Genomic DNA, 19,780 nt, shown 5'->3' on the forward strand with positions numbered 1-19,780 from the left:
ATTAGGCAAATTAGGCGGTCGAAGCATGCATATGTACTCAGTACTTGGTTTGGGCCCCTTCTGCAGCACTTACTGCAATTACTTTTGCATGATATTCTAATTATTCGAGTTTCACCTGTATGTACTTAAAATAAAATAATCACAGTATTGTAAGACTATGAAAATACATTACAAAAATGATGCTGCCAACACACATGTCTATTTCAAAACATGTCCCTTGTGAAGAAAGCTATACTCACTCAATGTTTGATTGGCATTGTTCTTTAAAGAGACAATGTCACCAAGACTGTTCTCACAAAAATAAAATGTTTACAATTAGCAATTACTGATGCTGCCCTTGCATAGCAATTCATTATGCTTTTTGTCAGTACAACAATAAGTGCTAGTTTCAACTATTGTCTGTATGTAAGCAGCCTAAAATTGGTCCCTGATGGCAGTGTCTGTTTAAAAAAAATATCACTATATTCCAGGGTTTGGTCAGAAGTAAAAAAAAAAAACTGTACATCATTAATGGAATTGGAGTCAGCCTCTGTTCCGCTGTAAATGATTGCTTACATACAATTAGATATCTCATGCTCTGTCAAAGTGTGGGAACTTGTTATGTATACACAGTAGTTGCATGAAAACCCTTTATTCTAATAAAACAATTAATGCTCTATAGCGTTGCAAGGAAAAACTTGCTGCCACTTAAAATTAGAAGTGCATCATTCTTCTAAAAATGAGAAAATCCCTTTTAAGTAAAGATAAAACCACAGAGGTAGAACTTATAATTTTTTTTGTGATAAAACACAAAGTTTAAAGACTATATCAAATAAAATAAAAACTTCCCTTGCTGTGGATCTACCCCCGCACTGCAAGGGTTAACTGCTCATTTTTGTCTGGGGGTATTGTGTAAAGGACTTATACTTACCTGGTCCCTGCTCCTGCGGGCTCCAAGACTTGCACCTGCAGCCTCTTCCCTCCTCTGCTCTGGCGGCTGGAGGCCCGTTGGCATAATCACGTCTAATATAGGGCCCACATCCCTGCATCATATGTAAAGATACCAAGAGACAGTCCAAAAGTCCCGTGAAGGGAAGACAAGATGAACGCTGACTGCCAGGGAAGCACGGATCAGGTGAGTAAAAGCCCTTCAGACAATATTGCTATATATAAACGAGCAGGAAAAAAAACACTTTAGGTAGGGATACCCCTTCACTGCAAAGGTAGTTTTCCCATTATATGAACATTAGATAAACATTAAAGCTAGTAAAAAAGTTAATGTTTTTTTAATGTGGCACATACATGCAGGTTTTCCCTTATCTTTCAAGAGGAACTTACCACTAGAAACAGAGTTTCCATTCTCACATGGTACACAGGTAGATAAAGTGCTTAATGTCTGATTATCTTGATTATTTGCATTGGTATCTTGAGTATCTGGCATTGCAGTATCTTCCCCAGTGCTCGTGTTCAGATTCAGCTCAACACCTTGGAAATTAGAACAGGTTGGTGAATGAGTGTACTGTACTAGCAGGCTGTCTTTCAATACATGGCATATCTATCACAATTTTACAGTTTATGAACACCAGATGACAGATATTTGGCTTTTGCCTAGTTTTTTCCATAGTATTTTGGAACTGAAATTAAATAAAGTTATAGATTTAATTTATAACAGAAAACGTAAATGCCCTCATTCCCGTCCTACAAAACTACTAAGGAATGAAAAACATCTGAGTCTACAGCGTGATTAAAGTTACTGTTTTTAAAATATATTATTGCTGATCATCAAATTATGTAACATATTTCATAACATTTCAATTTGTTTTTTTTTTAGCTTTTACTTATCCTTTATTAACCTACTCAGAGTTTGATTACTAACAGATGCAATAGTCATATATTTTCCTACATGTGACTGTATATGAAATCGGCTTCTAAAAAACAACACTGACGTAATATTACATCATAGATCATATACTTTACTATTTTTTCCATATGTTATTGCTTTCACTGTCTCTAATGCTTCTTCTCAACCCTTTTTAATAATCCTAATAAATTTTGCTATGCACTATGTATTTTCATGTCTCTCATGACAATATATTGTTGTCACTAAAAGAAAAAAATGAGACTTAAACAATGTGCTGGTACCTCACAGAAAATTGTTATAAAGTTAATTGGTAGTGGAGTGAAATATGTGTGTGATAGCAGCAGCCTCCCAAACCCTCTTGTCACAGTCATATGCCAGCGCAAAGCACCAGCACTACCTGGGAATACTCTAAGCCCCACCCACCCACACATTCCTGTTGGCTCATCACTATGAAGGGCAGCATCACTGGCCAATAGGAAGAGACAGGCAAGCTTAGGCATTTTTAGGAAATGCTAAAGCTTTCCCTGTCAGAAAGGCCCAGGCTTCAGCTATAATGGGATAGTTTTGGAGGCTGCTGGAGTTATGTGCCGATATCTCTAGGTTCCTGTGTTTCCTATCTGTAGCAGTGTTTCTTTTTATTTTCATGACAGATTAAGTTTAACATAAATATTGGCACTGCAAAACATTTCAATAACATACAATGTGATGGAATTTTAACTTAGAAAATAGGTTCAGTGAGAGGCCTTGCTTCATGCTATATGTTCATCTAGAGAAAGTGAATAGGCGATATAATGACAATTTCCTGCAAAGTATTTCCAGGATTCCTGGAAGAGATCCCCCAAGATGTAATTATTGAATTTACAAGTCAAGTATGAACTTAACTCTACAAATAATTTCTTCTAAGAGGGTGAATGTAGGATATTCATTGCCAAGTTATGTCTTCATAGGAAGCTGTCATCAGGCTAATTAGAAGTTGTCATGCTCGAAGCCAAATGCAATGTATTTGAGAAAACTGGATTCCAAATGTGGAAGCTGGATTGGATTAGTGACAGTATACCGTATGTACTCGAGTATAAGCCGAGATTTTCAGCCCATTTTTTTGGGTGAAAAGTGCCCCCCTCGGCTTATACTCGAGTCAGCGCCAGCGCGTCTTCTTACTTACCTCGCCGAGCGTCGCGTCACTGCTGCTCGGTGTGCGGCGCTCCGAGCGGGGTCATCTGGCAGTCTCCGGGTCCTAATTTAGGTGGCCGGAGACTGCCAGATGACCCCGCTCGGAGCGCCGCACACCGCAGCAGCAGCGACGCTCGGCGAGGTAAGTAAGAAGAAGAAAAACCCCCCCGCAGCGGCCAGTCAGGCAGGGGAGCAGGGATGAGTCAGCGGCGCGCTGATCAGGCGAGAGGAGCTCCAGGTGGGGTTGTAATTATCGGGCAGGCACCTCTGAGCCAGCTAAATTAGGACCCCACCTGGAGCTCCTCTCGTCTGATCAGCGCGCCGCTGACTCGTCCCTGCTCTCTCCGTGATGTGATGATCCGATCACCGGCACACAGTGAGTGAGGGGAGGGGGGGGGGGTAGAGAGAGAGATTAATTAAGCAATTATATATGTATTGTCTGCACTGTATTAGCAGTATATACTCTATATAGAGTATATACTGCTAATACAGTGCAGACAATACATTTACAATTATACTAACATGAATGTATTAAATGATCTGTATGTAGCCCTGTACTATGGATCATTTAACCCATTCATGTTAGCAGAGGATCATTGTAAATGTATTGTTGCAGGCACTCTATATGTACATGTACTATATACTACATATAGAGTGCACTGAACAATAGATTTACAATTATCCTCTGCTAATATGAATGGGTTAAATGATCCGTAGTACATGATATGTAGCCCTGTACCCCCTTTTCCACTTACAGAGCTAGGTTATTTTTCTTTTAAATAAATATTAATGTATTTTAATGGTATCTATCTACCATTAGCTGCCTCATTTCCCACCCTCGGCTTATATTCGGGTCAATACTTTTTCCCAGTTTTTTTGGCTAAAATTAGGTACCTCGGCTTATATTCGGGACGGCTTATACTCGAGTATATACGGTAACAATACCTACTGTAAAAACAATCAATCTGACACTAGAAAGGGATGTATAAGACTCATTGCCACATATCTTTTGGTTTCTTGGAGCCTCCTCATTCTACAACAGCATTCTACAACAGCAGAGTAAAAACATTTTTGCCAAAGACTAAAATTAACCATTTCATGCTGCACTGTCAGAAAACAATGAATTATAATGGACTTAAAGCAGAACTCCAGGCATACATAAAATAAATATCAATATTTGTTTAACTAATAATTAGGAATGCAGCGATACCGTTTTTTGGTATCGAGTACTGATATTTATATTCTGTACTTACCAATACCAAATACCGATACTAGAAGTCCCATTAAGGAAGCCAGGCGGCAAGTTATGACCCGCCGCCCGGCTTTCTGATTAGCCGGTAAGCTAGTTCCATGCTCCCTCATCACCAGGTGACATAGAAGCATGGAGCCGTCTTTCTAGCCATTCATGAAGCCAGGGGGCGGGTAATGACTTGCCGCCTGGCTTCCTGATTGGCCAGCTTCCCGACTAATCAGGAAGCTGGGCGGCAAGTCATTACATGCCACCCGGCTCCCTGATTGGCTAGAAAGCCGTCTCCATGCTCCCTCATCACCAAGGCATGAGGGATGATGAGGGAGCATGGAGACGGCTTCCCGTCCAGTCAGGAAGCCAAGGGGCGAGTCATTACCTGCCCCCGGCTTCCTGATTGATGTAATGATTTGCCGCCAGGCTTCCTGATACTGGAACTTCCAGTATTGGGATAAGTAATGGGAGCATTTGTGCAAGTACTCGCCCAAATACTCGGTATCGGCACCGCTGGCTATCAAAATATCTGAACAATCTGATTAGATGCAGGTATTTTGAGAGCAAGTGGGGCCGACTAGCAAGATACTGAAGCTTGGCCCAGTGGGAGAGTCCTCCACCCCCACCCACAGTCTATTTTTTTGTAAATCAATCCCCTAGTATGCAGGTGGGAATCACAGACCAGATATATACTGATTAAGAGTCAGCTTTTTTGTTCATGGTATTGTTCTTTCCCCTCTTGCAGTGGTGCAAGTGTTATACAAAAAGCATCCTAAAGGCAGCTTGACATCTTTCTATTCTAAAACAATTCTGTTTTACATTCTGCACTGGATGATAGCAAAAGAATGAGGGTATTGGAGTATATAAAGTGCTCTGAAGTAAAATGGCTCACTGGTGTCATTGAGGAAAGAGGGGGTAGCTGGAAGGCAACATTTTATGCGTATTTACAAAAACTGCAAGCATCTTAGACATTCCACAGTGACTTTTTCTCTTAAGAAGTAATATTTTAACACAAAGCTGGCTGGTCCATGACCTTCTTAGACTAACAGAGTTATTCACAAACCTGCTAAAGGCAGCTGAGTGAATAACGGAGCCCAATTGAACAGAGCCGAACAACGTTCGGCTATTCACTCCGGTTCAGTACGGCTCATTTTTGGCTTGGCTATTCTGCTCAGTACCTCCGTGGCACCAAGAAGAACAGCAAATAGTGAAAAGAGTGAAAAAAAAGGTAAATAAATTGTTTTAAAAATGACCCAAAATAGGAAAATTAAGAATAAAAGAAAAATATTTTTAACTGCCTCTGGGCCGGCCGTAGTAGAAAAACGTCCGGCCGGGAGCTCTCTAGATCTGAGCGGGCGTCTTTAGACGTCCGCTCAGAGTAAGTTTTTTAAATTTGTAAAATTTGTAAAATTGTAAATTTAAAGTTACACATAAGGAATAAAAAAAACAAAAAAATGTTTTAAAGTCCCCACCCATACATACACGCATGCAAACATGCGTCGGGGGCGCATACGTGCAAAAAAGACGATTGCGCCCATTACGCTGCACATGTTACATGTCGCCGCGAACGTCGGAGTGAGAGCAATAAGTCTAGGGCCATCAATCATTGATAACACTAAACTGATGAGCGGTAAAAGCTTTTAAAGTGTCGCCTATGGCCAATTTTGGGTATGGTAGTTTTCTGCGATTTCACGGGTGCACGCAATTTTAAAGCTTGACATGTTTGGTGTCTATTTACCTGACGTGACCCTGACTTTTATATTTTACCAAAAAACTGGGTAATAAAAAATGTTTCCTAACATAATGTAAAAAAAACTTTTTTTTTTTCAAAATTTTCTGTAATTTTTCCTAATTATAATAAAAAATAAAAACCCCAGTGGTGTTTAAATACCACCAAAATAAAGGTCTATCTGTCCCCAAAAAATGGTATAAAATTAATTTCAGTACAGCGTTGCATTATGGTATAAACGTCAGTCAAAGTACTGCAGCACTGAACACTGAAAAATGGCCTGGCCAGGAAGGGGGTCTAAACACCTGGTCTTGAAGTGGTTAATAAAAGAAAAGTAAAACAATTGGGCAGAGCTAGCAGTGACAGCTAGCTCCGTCCATCTGTTTCTTATTGGCCGCCACCTGCTAAAGTCTTCTAGCAGGTCCCAGTCAATGAATGTCACGTGACGTCACGGCCGGCTCCGCCCTGTTGTTAATGTTTAATGACAGATCGGCTTGGCTGAGCCGCTCGTCAGCCTTCAGCTGCTGTACAGGCTATTGTGAATAGCCCGTACAGCAGCCCTTCGGTTCGACTGAATAATAATAATTTTTCCTTTATATAGTAAAAAATAAAAACCCCAGTGGTGATTAACATGCTGAGCATGTTTGGCCGACCCGAAGCCACTCGAAGCAAGCCGATGTACGGCTGATTTCAGCCGATGTATGGCTGAAATTAGCCGTACCAGCCTGAAGTGAACAGCCGAACAGTGTTCGGCTCACTTCACTTCAGATCGGTCATTCACTCGGTCGCCCTCGGCAGCTTTGTGAATAGACCCCATAGTTGCTGTCCATGCAGTGTTTTTTGGTACTGAGTGCTTATAGTTGATCTACTCTGAGCCCAAACACTAGATCTGAACTGTTAGCAGAGAAAGTGAAGGGTATTACTTACTCTTAAAGTTTTTAGTTTTACGTGTACTGACTAAGAGTGGGTGTACTGTTTCTCTGTCTCTCATTGTTCCCTGTGTTATGATCTCATTAGTGTGATTGTGGGGCTTGACAGTCAACTAGGATAGGAAGTGGTAGCATAAAACAGTTGGTCTGGGGAGAAGGAGGGAAGGCAGGAAGTATAAATCCACCCCTGTATGGGAGGAGTGAGACCAAGATCAGCTTTTAACGACACTTTTTAAATTTGCATATAACTTAATTGTATACTTCTTGATCTACCGATACTTTTGAAAAGTGATTCTTTCACTTTTAAAATAAAATATAAGGCTTTTATTGGACACACTGTTTAAAAAAAAAATATTTTTATTATGGAGTGACAAATGAGCAAAAATGTAGAATAAAAATCTTTAATATATTTGTTTTAATAATGTAATTGTATCTGCAAATTACAGTACTAAACAAAGGAACATGGCCTCCTGCTGCAGTGACATCTGCCAGGTAAAAACTTATTTTGCCAATTAACTCTCCAGCCCGCTTGAGTTCACTATATTATAAGTGACTGAAATGCCACTACAGCTACAGGAGGACCTTTATTAATGACCACTAGCACTGGGCATCTTGCTGGGGTATTTGAATATACAAATGTCAGGTGGAAAGGGGTTAAAGAGTCTTTATGAAATTAGAAACATTGGATTAGAAATAACTGAGCTAAACTCTTTGAGGAGTCCTGTAAGCCATCTGGTCCAAGTACTTTATTAACAACCAAAATGCACATTACTATGCATTGTATACACAGAGCTAAAGAAGATATACTATATTGCCAAAAGTATTGGGACACCCCTCCAAATCATTGGATTCAGGTGTTCCGTGAAATTTCCTTGTTACCACATATTCCACGGTCAACTGTTAGTGGCATTATAACAAAGTGGAAGCAACTGGGAACAACAGCAACTCAGCCATGAAGTGGTAGGCCACATAAAATGACAGAGCGGGATCAGCGTATGCTGAAGCGCACAGTGCATAGAAGTCGCCAAGTGTCTGCAGAGTCAATAGCTACAGACCTCCAAACTTTGTGTGGCCTTCAGATTGGCACAACAATAGTGCATAGAGAGTTTTATGGAATGGGTTTCCATGGCCAAGCAGCTGCATCCAAGCCTTACATCACCAAGTGCAATGCAAAGCGTGGGATGCAGTGGTGTAAAGCACACCACCACTGGACTTTAGAGAAGTGAAGACATGTTCTCTGGAGTGACAGATCACGCTTCTCTGTCTGGCAATCCGATGGCCGTGTCTGGGTTTGGCGGTTGCCAGGAGAACGGTACTTGACTGCATTGTGCCAAGTGTAAAGTTTGGTGGAGGGGGGATTATGGCGTGGGGTTGTTTTTCAAGGGTTGGGCTTGGCCCCTTAGTTCCAGTGAAGGGAACTCTTAAGTCATCAGCATACCAAGACATTTTGGATAAATTTCATGCTCCCAACTTTGTGGGAACAGTTTGGGGATGGCCCCTTCCTATTCCAACATGACTGCGCACCAGTGCACAAAGCAAGGTCCATAAAGACATGGATGAGTGAGTTTGGGGTGGAGGAACTTGACTGGCCGGCACAGAGTCCTGACCTCAACCCAATAGAAGACCTTTGGGATGAATTACAGCGGAGACTGCGATCCCGGCCTTCTCCTCCAGCATCAGTACCTGACCTCACAAATGCGCTTCTGGAAGAATGGTCAAACATTCCCATAGACACACTCCTAAACCTTGTGGACAGCCTTCCTAGAAGAGTTGAAGCTGTTATAGCTGTAAAGGGTGGGCCAACTCAATATTGAACCCTATGGACTAAGGCTAGGATGCCAATAAAGTTCATGTGCGTGTAAAGGCAGGTGTCCCAATACTTTTGGCAATATAGTGTATCTAACAGGTTTGCTTACTGTTCATCGCCGGTGAAGCATTTTTAGAGGGCCTATGCACTCTGACCATGTTTTGTTACTATTAATATATTAAGACTTATATTAAGAATTTTTAGGGAATTAGTTTACTTTCTTTAGCAACCTGTCCTTCATTTTTATTTCTTGCCAACCAGCTTCTTGCAGCTTTTGTTTTTTTTATAGCTATTAAATGATGACTGTGTTCTTTCAGTTTGTTTTTAAATGTCATGTTCATTTTTAGAGCTTGTTTGTCACTAGAACTAAGCCCTCTAGGTCTTCTTTTTAACCTTTTAAATGTATAGCTCAAGATAAGGATTGCAAAATGTTGTAATGTTTTTGCCTAACATCAATTTTAAATACATTCACTTATGCTCTATGTCTTTTGTTGACAGCATTTCCTCTTAAATTTATATTCTAGAGAGCAGTCCCAGAATTGCAAAAATTGCCTCTCTTAAAATTAAGTGTCTTTTATTTCAAGAATGTGCTTATTGTTTACAACTAAGATTAAATGTAATCATACTATGGCAACTGCTACATATACTTTCGTCTGTGTATACAGTGTTTCAGATTAACAGGTGAAGAAAAACACTTTTTATCATTTCTAGCTAGGGCCTCTATAATTTGTCCCATAACATTTTCCCATAAAATTTTCCTATAAGAACTCAATACATGTCTGCGCTTTTGCTGTATAAGCAGTGTCATTATACCAGTCAATTTTAGGGTAGTTAAAATCTTCCAAAAATGATCTTGAGAAGACTGTAACCTATGGTGTGTTTTTAATATTCGACCATTAAGAAAACATGAAAAACACTGTTATTATTGGTAATGAACTAGTGAAGCCAGAGGAATGTATTGTTTTGAAAATCTTATGAGAACCTAGACAGGTCAATAGAGAAAAACCTATAAAATTTGGCATAATAATACACAGATGCACCTGCCAACAGTACATATGGAGCAGAATGGCTATCTCAACACAAATGTAGCCAAGATTAGTTCTGTGTTTGGCACAATGCATTTGAAAAAGATATGTAGCCAGCCTTACATGCTGGTACTATGGCACTGATGCTGAATACACTCTCAGTACCCTGTACCAGCATGTGACCAGCCAGCTGCATCTTCCTACAGCTTGAAAAGTTTTTTTTTTTTTTTTTAACCCTCACCATTGTAGAACAGCAGTGGAAACAGAAAGCATTGCAGTTTGCCTCAATACCCAGCATACTAGGTATGGGACAAATATGTAATTTTTAAAATAAAGAGGTATAGCTGACTAAATGTATTCTTAATGGAATAAATATCATACAAATTAGTTCATAGCAATAAACAATACATTGGCAGAGCTTGATTTGTCACTTGAGCCTGTAGGCAGACAACCAATGGCGCTCATACATAATTACATATACATACATACATACATACATACATACATACATAATACATAATTACACACGTACTAATTTACAAAAATTGGTGCAAAACAAACTGTAGCTAAATTAATGTAGATTCCTAGCTTTATATGAAAACTAAAATGTAACTATCAACATTGGGCAATGGCTGCAGACTCTTTCCATCCAGCTTTTTGTGAATCAGTTTTGTAACATCAAATAGAGTGCATTAACATCACAATTTAACAAACACAAATCACTGTATTTCTTTCATACCTTCCATTTCACGAATTTTTCTGCCAGCTGCCGATTTTCTCAGTAAACTCCTCCCTGAGGTAAAGAGGGTTGTTAATTCATCCAAAGGACTTGTAACATAGCTAATGTTGGTTACACTGGCTGGAAACACAGAAGGGGATTTCGTTTCAATGGTCCTTGGAATTTTTACTGGAGAAGAAAAGGGCAATTTAGTCACTGTGCTAGAAGAAGTATCAGTTATAGAAGGACTAGATCTACTAAGAGTTTTCAGGTTATCTGCATGAAGAGACCTCTTTGCAGAATTGACTAACAAGGCATATGGAGTCTCAGTGGGAAAAGTAAAGTGTGTTGTGGAACAGTAAGAAGCTGAGGTTGCTTGTAGTGGAGATGTAGAAGGTGGGGACATCTTGCTTGTAACGCCAAATGCACTCTGTGCTGGTGATGATGGTCTTTCACTGTCCCCTTTTTGATATTTCGAACACTGAGGAGATATTGGACTTGAACATTCCGACTGTATAGAATAGTTTATGTTGGTTTCAAAGCATTGCAGTTTGCCTCAATACCCAGCATACTAGGTATGGGACAAATATGTAATTTTTAAAATAAAGAGGTATAGCTGACTAAATGTATTCTTAATGGAATAAATATCATACAAATTAGTTCATAGCAATAAACAATACATTGGCAGAGCTTGATTTGTCACTTGAGCCTGTAGGCAGACAACCAATGGCGCTCATACATAATTACATATACATACATACATACATACATACATACATACATAATACATAATTACACACGTACTAATTTACAAAAATTGGTGCAAAACAAACTGTAGCTAAATTAATGTAGATTCCTAGCTTTATATGAAAACTAAAATGTAACTATCAACATTGGGCAATGGCTGCAGACTCTTTCCATCCAGCTTTTTGTGAATCAGTTTTGTAACATCAAATAGAGTGCATTAACATCACAATTTAACAAACACAAATCACTGTATTTCTTTCATACCTTCCATTTCACGAATTTTTCTGCCAGCTGCCGATTTTCTCAGTAAACTCCTCCCTGAGGTAAAGAGGGTTGTTAATTCATCCAAAGGACTTGTAACATAGCTAATGTTGGTTACACTGGCTGGAAACACAGAAGGGGATTTCGTTTCAATGGTCCTTGGAATTTTTACTGGAGAAGAAAAGGGCAATTTAGTCACTGTGCTAGAAGAAGTATCAGTTATAGAAGGACTAGATCTACTAAGAGTTTTCAGGTTATCTGCATGAAGAGACCTCTTTGCAGAATTGACTAACAAGGCATATGGAGTCTCAGTGGGAAAAGTAAAGTGTGTTGTGGAACAGTAAGAAGCTGAGGTTGCTTGTAGTGGAGATGTAGAAGGTGGGGACATCTTGCTTGTAACGCCAAATGCACTCTGTGCTGGTGATGATGGTCTTTCACTGTCCCCTTTTTGATATTTCGAACACTGAGGAGATATTGGACTTGAACATTCCGACTGTATAGAATAGTTTATGTTGGTTTCAAGTACAGGAAGTTTTATTACTTCCAATGGAGTCAAGGGGGACTCATCAGATGCCGGAGAACAAGTAACTGGGGCAGGAGGAAATACTAGCAAAGGTGGTCGATGAGGAAGGAGGTTTGGAAATGGAGCTGGTATGTCATATGTTTCCCTGATCTGGCGATCATCTTTTTTATTTGTGGCACGGCCATCAACTAAGTTAATGTTTGACAAAAATACTTGTGAGGCACTGGTTTGCACAGTGTTACTATTTATCTGATCAGGATTAAAATATTTCATCTCTTCATATACAGCTTCTCCTTGTTCTGGACTCCCGGCTTCTGGAGGACAACTCTTCTTAGCATTACCAACCATCTCTATGTACACGGGCTCATTATCATCATCTTCCTGTGACATATATACAGACAGTGTCCCTGGAAGTGATCCATCTGCAGAGGCTGCTCTTTGTATGGTTAGCATATCCCGATTGCATTTTCTGACTAGCACACTTAACGATTTTACTTCACCAAATCTATGAACTGATATCTCCTCATATGAGCCACTCAGCTTTGTATTGGGACTTCTCTTTGGTTTTGGTGGAGGAATTTTTTTCAACGTGCTGTAATCATCACTATGCGGTCTTGGCCGATAGAGAGCTAAAACAGGAAAACGAATTTATAGTTTAAGAGAGAGAGCATAAGAAATTATAGAAAGGAGTAGAACAGAAAGGGGAGAAAAGAGGGAATGAGGGAGAGAGGGAACGAGGTAAGGAGGGAAAAAGGAAGGAGGGGAAAAGAGTGAGGAGGAGAAGAGGATGAAAATGTGGAAGGATAAGAAGTGAAAAAGAGCAGGGGAAGAGAAGGAGAGAGAAGACAAGAGGGGAGGAGAAGAGAGGAAGGAATAGAAAAGTGAGTGGAGAAGAAGAGAAGGAGGACAAAAGGAGAGGGAGGAGAAGAAGAGAGAGAGAGAGGAGAAGAGAGAACAAAAAAAGAAGCAAAATGATAAGCAAACCTTCAAATTAAAGTGTGTCTAAAGCCAAACATTTTATTTTGAAAAGAGTGGTGAGGCCTTAGATTGCCATTTAGGCTTTTACAGCTGTCTGTGCCATAGCTAGGGAAATTCACTCTCTGTTTCTCAGAGTGATCACTGTTATCTGGAAAAACCCATACATTTCAGTTGTCACCAGAACAAGAAAAGAGGGGAAACTTTTGTTCCGGTGGCAACTGTCTGAGAGGGGATTTCTCTCACTGTAAGGAAAAAAACTGAAATTGGGGCTACATTTCTCATACTGTAACCTCTGTTCCTGTCAAACCTAACCCCAACCCTCAAAGAGGAACTTTACCCATATCTTCAAAAGAACAACAAAGGGAGACCTTTAGAAATGTTTAGTAATGACAATCTACAAACACATACTTCTAGATAATTGCCGGCTTTGTATTCTTTGCATACCTTATTTTTCTTTTCATCCCCAGTCTTCTGACAGCGGGCATTTTAACTAAGAACAGGTTACTAGAGTTTCCTTTACTTCCTGGAACTCTGGCCCATGTGACTGAAACATGTGATCATGCACATCATTTCAAGGGAGGAAATTGCCTTTCCCTAGATCTCATGAGATTACAGATAAGATTTCCCAGCAATGCTCTGCTGATGTAACCTTCCCAGGATGCAGTGCTTGGGAACGATTACATAATTTGTGCAATACTGGACCAGGAAGTGGAAAAAAAGAAATTGTGAAAGTGAAATAAAAATATGTGTGCTTAGCTATGAATGTAAGATGATTTAATATCAGCATCAACAGCTTTATGCTGGTGTGATGCTGGTATGCTGGTAAAGGTCCACTTTAATTTAAAAAAAGTAAAACAGCTTTAAATATCAAATGATATTAATTTTAAATGAACATTTTATTCTAAGACAAACCTATGCCAATCAACAACATAAACTGTGTTTCAGTCATTTTAATTATGTTACATAATGGTGGCTTAGTTTAGAACATTACTGCTTGTGCTGTACGTACATAAAAGTCCAGATAAATGTTTCTTACCATCATTATCAAGGTCCTTGGCTGCAGCAATAAGACATGCACTAACAGCTTCATAAGAAGCACTTAATCTTGTAGTAGGGTTTCTCTTTGGTTTTGGAGGAGGTTGTTTTCGAGGTGACTGTAGATTACCACTGTCATCTAAACTTAACACTGTGTGCAGAGACATGGATCTGCCAGATGTCCCATGTGCAGACTGTGCAAAGCTTCCCACACTTAGTGGAATCGTAATGGAATCTGAGTGAAACAAGTTAGGTGTAGAGCGGTATCCTCCAAAGGTGCTTTTCAACATCCTTTTACCCATTTCTTCATTTCTAAAATAAAGAGAAGGTCCAGTGATATTACATAGAAAACTTTAAAACTGAACTCCAGGCAAACAGCTAAGTACACATATGAAATACATACACACCGACAGCCATAACTTTATGACCACTGACAATGACACCTGGAGGTGGGTTTGGATATATTAGGCAGCAAGTAAACATTTTTTGTCCCTGAAGTTGATGTGTTGGCAGCAGAAAAATGAGCAAGCATAAAGATTTGTACAACTTTGACAAGGGCCAAATTGTGACAGCTAGACTGCTTGGTCAGGGCAACTCTAAAACTGCAGCTCTTGTGAGATATTCCTTATCTGCAGTAGTCAGGACCTTCCAAAATTGGTCTAAGGAAGGAAAACTCAGGGTATGTCATCCATGTCGCAGATCATTGAGTATGGGGCTGCATATACGCAGACCAGTAAGGGTGCCCATGCTAACCCATGTTCAGATTAGAACTGGACCACGGAGCAATTAAAGAAGGTTGCCTGGTCTGATGAATCACATTTTCTTTTACATCATGTGGATGGCCAGGTGCATGTGTGTTGCTTACCTGTGGAAGAGATGGCACCAGGATACACTATGGGAATACGGCAAGCCGGCAGAGGCAGTGTGTTGCTTTGGGCAATGTTCTGTTGGGAAACCATGGGTCCTGCCATTCATGTGTATGTTACTTTGGCATGTACCACCTACCTAAACATCGTTGCTGACCAAGTACACCTTCATGGAAAAGGTTTTCCCTGATGGCAGTGGCTTCTTTTAGTAGGACAATGCACCTTGCCACACTGAAAAAATGGTTTAAGAATAGTTTGAGTAACACAACAACGAGTTTGATGTGTTGACTTAGCCTTCAAATTCTCCAGATCCCAATCCAATCAAGCATCTGCGGGATGTGCTGGAAAAACAAGTTCGACCCATGGGGGTTGATTTACTAACCTTATAAACACGCCACGAACAAGTATACACCTCTGTAGTGTGTTCCCTCCCAGCATGATCTATTGGTGGAATCTAGACACCTTTGTAGTGTGTACACACCCAGCAGGTGTGTTGTGCAAAGCCCTGCATGAATTGCAAGGTGATGTTGTGTAAATTAGCTCTACGTTGTGTTGCTTGCGTTGATGAATGCAGGAATGTAAATGCATGAGCTAACCATTTTTGTCTAAACTATGAAGCAGCATTATATATGCATCATGTGCATGATTTTTCCATATATGGCATTAGTGGAAATATGCTTTTAGAGACTTGCATGCCGCTATTAGAGCGGCGTGTAGCCTATGGCGCATGCTACATGCCGCGCACGTACGTAAATACATAAAAACGCGCCATAACGGCGTGAAAATGTGACACGTTGCTCGTGTTTGGTTGATAAATACGTTTTGCTGTGTAAAAATGCACACGCACCTGGTGCTTGTGTGTATTTAGGTTAGTAAATCACCCCCATGGAGTCCCCACCTCACAACTTACAAAACTTAAAGGATCTGATATTGATGCCTTGGTGCCAGATACCACAGCATACCTTCAGAGGTCTAGTGGAGTCCATGCCTAAATGGGTCAGGGCTGTTATGGTGGTAAAAGAGGGACCTACACAATATTAGACGGGTGGTCATAATGTTATGGCTGATCAGTGTATATTGGAGCTGTTGTATCTTCCAAAATGATTTGCATTTCTGTCCATCCAGTCCTGATATTTACCACAGAACAGCCTGCTTGATATGGGAGTAGACCTATTATTTCACTACTACAGTTTTCACTAACAGAAACCTACCATCCTGTGACAAGACAGTGAATTGGAAGCAGCACAGTGATAAGCTCATCTCTTTGTCACTTTGCTCTCTCCTTCTATCATTATTCTTCTTCCACTGCAACACATCTGAATGTCTCCTTGTGTTCCGTCCTACTCCAACTCTCTGCTTTGCTATACACAGACTGCAATAAGCTGATACCAAGTCAAATGAACTTAAACAGCTTGCATTAAAAAATAAATTTAAGGATATATTAACAGTTACAGAAGTGCATTCATGTTCATAATATCCACCTTGAGTTTAGCTTTTTAGAATTAGTTAAACGGATTATCTGATCTATAGACATGAAATAAGTCTAATTTATTTAATTGTATCTTTAGGTATGGCATTCTTTCATGTCCAGTAACCATTTACCTGTTGGGAATGACTTCTTTATCTGAAGCTTGTCCTGTTTTGTTATTAGTAGCTTCTGGGTCAGAGTGAAGTCTGTCTTTTTCTCGAGCAATGTCAGCTGTATTTTGGACAACCAGGGAATGGAAGGTTTGTTGCCCCATGTCCTCTACAGTAAGAAGGAAGTCTTCTACACAAGTAACTTCATTTTGTTTAATGTTCATTTTACGCCGCAGCTGTTGTCGAGCTAGAAACCTCCTCATGACTAAAATAAAAAAAGAATAAAAAATGTAAAAATAAATGATACTTATTAGTGTTGTCCTCTGCTTTATTATCTCTACACTTGGCCTGCTCCAGCTACTTTGACACAGTGTCAACCAGCAGGTTCAGACAGCCTCGCTGAGGAACGAAAGAGAGTCTGCAAATTTCTACATTAAATACAATGACAGATAAAAATAATAATTAAATAATGATAATATAGACATACTGCATGACAGAAGTATTTGTCGGTATATGCAGTCAAACTATAACCAGTGAATTAAGCCTTCATATGATTAAGAAGTATAAATAAGGCACAGGGTGCCCAGATATGTCACAATTGGCCAATTGAATATGAGAGAATTCAAACTACAGAGATCTTTCAAACTACAGAGATACAAAACCAAGAAAAGACTGAATGAAGGGAATTACCAATGTATTACATGTATCTACATAATTTGTCTGATATGCAGAGATTCACATAGTTTTAGAAAAAAAGCAATGAGGATATAAACAGAACTCCAGTCTGCAGCAGACTATATTTGACTACTTTCCCCTGCATGATGTGCAGCTTTCTGTCCTTGACATTTATGTAAAGGTTTTCTACCTTTAGATTGGAGAGAAGAAAAATGAGGTCACATGATTATTGTTGGTCTTTTCACCCTGTTCTGCACTGACCTGTGGGAGGGTTCAGGTGAAGCCAGCAAAATACTGCAGTAATGCCCACTGAACACTGATAGAAAAAACTCATACACACAGCTTTGTCTAAACATGGACTCTAGTTCCTGGTTTTAGTGTGCATAGAGGTTGGACTGTGTAGTAACTCCCATCAAGATGAAACTGGCTCTATGGGAGTTGTGTGCACCGCATAGGACACAGCAGCAGTGAATGACGTGCCCCAAAGCACATGAGGCATGCTTAACACAGTCAGTGGGCATTGTGAAAGACTGGGCATCTACAGACAAGAAACATGCCTGCTTCAATGCCCTTTAATGAAAAATTTAAAGCACAGTGTGGAAAGCAAAAGGGTGTCCCAGACCTACACGGGCCGGAGCTCCGTGTCTGCGGCGCGCCGTCCTGTGCATGACCTAAAGCAGAGACACCGACACTCCAAATTTGCAAAATACGTCTATTTATTGACGTGCATCGTGTATGTTTTACCTGATGAAGGGGATCCTTTGTGACCCCGAAACGTTCGTTGTTTTTTACCACGATGCACATCAATAAATAGACGTATTTTGACAATAGACATACTGTATGTTTTACCTGATGAATGACGTCACGGCCAACTCCTTCCTCTGGCCGCGATTCCTCCTCAAAAGCACAGGTGAGACACTCACTCGGCGTTCTATCGTTCTGGAACGTCGAGCGAGTGACTCTGTGAGACACTGACCGTGCTACAGACACAACCTGAGAGAGGGACATTAGGACTGCATACACGGGACCCAACAACCACCCCATGCGCAGAGGTTGCCTCAATCCTCCCTACAACCGGGCTTCATAGAGCCAATTGCCACAAACTAAACCGCAAGTACAAGGGGTTCTACTCCCACCTGTTAGGGGATACTTCCTGTACCTTATCTGCTTAATGCTGACTTAATGAACTGTGTCTGCCAGAGTAACCATTATCCACATTGCAAAGGACCGCATGTACAAGTGGTTCTACTCCCACCTGTTAGTAGATACTTCCTGTACCTTATCTGCTAAATGCTGAATTAACTGTGTCTGTCAGAGTAACCATTATCCACATTGCAAAGGACCGCATGTACAAGTGGTTCTACTCCCACCTGTTAGTGGATACTTCCTGTACCTTATCTGCTTAATGCTGACTTAATGAACTGTGTCTGCAAGAGTAACCATTATCCACATTACAAAGGGCCGCATGTACAAGTGGTTCTACTCCCACCTGTAAGTAGATACTTCCAACCCGCAATCTGTAAGTGCTCTAGTGGCGAACTGTGTCAGCTAGGTGTTAACAGGAAATCTTAGAGTTGGAGGTCAATTGATACTGATTAGCTTACTGATAATAGTACTCAACCACCACCTGTTGCTGTACATCCTGCAAACTACTATTTGCTTACTCCCCTAGAGTCACTAACCTCATAACCACGCCTGAATAATAAACCCATAGCACATATAGGACGGGGTACATGATGTGGAACGGTTCCCCCTCGCACTGTATTGGGGTTCCGTCTGACTGACTCAACCCCTTAACCCTTGAGTGCCAGCCCCGCAGCTGAGATCCAATATTAAACATATCTGCTGGACTGTGACAAAGGGGAGAAAATTAAAGAGCAGCACATTTTAGCACCAAGCAGCAGAAGCAGATGGATAATCGGAAAAAGGTTAGACTGTAATTCTGCTTTAAAGAATATGACTATGCTGGTTAGACAAATCTAAATGCATGTGTTCAGGAAAACATAAAACAAATCAAGCTGATTTGATCATCAGTAACATAAACGTCTTGTATATCCCTAGGACAGCAATGTTTAGCAGAATAATTGGTTCATAAACCATGAATCAGGTAATGAAGTGCAGCATAAAAATGAAGGTGACATACAAATATAAGGACCATGGGCAACCATAGGTGTTGTATAAAGTAAAATACCTTTATAATTATAAAGTCATTACATTCTTTAAAATATCTTAAGTATTATCAATATTATTAATCAAATATAAATATAATTTATTATACAACACATACAATATCACCTTTTTTATTAAGAGGCTATCCTGATATTTAATGGTAAAGCAATATAGAACTAAAGATACAACTCCAAATATGTACAGGTGGGAGCTTACCATTGAATATACTTTCCAATATAACCGCTTCAAAGTAGAGCTGCAACAGTTAATCGATTTAGTCGATTAAAATCGACTATTGAAAACGTTGGCAACGTTTTCGATCGTCGATTCGTCGGCTATCGATTGATTTGCCTGTTCGGGGCTGTTCCGGGCTCCACATGCGGCCTGAGCCACACGCTGCTCCCGCTGCGGCCGCCGTGCCCACGGCACAGGCCGCGTAAGCCACGCCCACCGCACAGGACGCTGAAGCCGCGCACGCCGCTGCTCTACT

The 19,780-nt window shown here is 40.3% G+C and overlaps 1 protein-coding gene across 1 annotated transcript in view; it reads right to left on the reverse strand.

Moving 5' to 3' along the window:
- The window catches only part of MYO16 (myosin XVI), a 214,031-nt gene that overhangs the window by 12,210 nt on the left and 182,041 nt on the right, over positions 1 to 19,780 (reverse strand). The window contains exons 30-34 of the mRNA XM_018563152.1: positions 16,471 to 16,711; positions 14,004 to 14,314; positions 12,477 to 12,618; positions 11,470 to 12,425; positions 1,318 to 1,464 (exon numbers count right to left, since the gene is read on the reverse strand). Coding sequence (XP_018418654.1) covers positions 1,318 to 1,464; positions 11,470 to 12,425; positions 12,477 to 12,618; positions 14,004 to 14,314; positions 16,471 to 16,711 — 1,797 coding nt within the window. The remainder of the gene's footprint in view (positions 1 to 1,317; positions 1,465 to 11,469; positions 12,426 to 12,476; positions 12,619 to 14,003; positions 14,315 to 16,470; positions 16,712 to 19,780) is intronic.

The sequence above is a fragment of the Nanorana parkeri genome, unplaced genomic scaffold, assembly GCF_000935625.1.
Source record: "Nanorana parkeri isolate BGI_ZX_2015 unplaced genomic scaffold, ASM93562v1 scaffold636, whole genome shotgun sequence".
Classification (NCBI taxonomy): Eukaryota; Metazoa; Chordata; class Amphibia; order Anura; family Dicroglossidae; genus Nanorana; species Nanorana parkeri.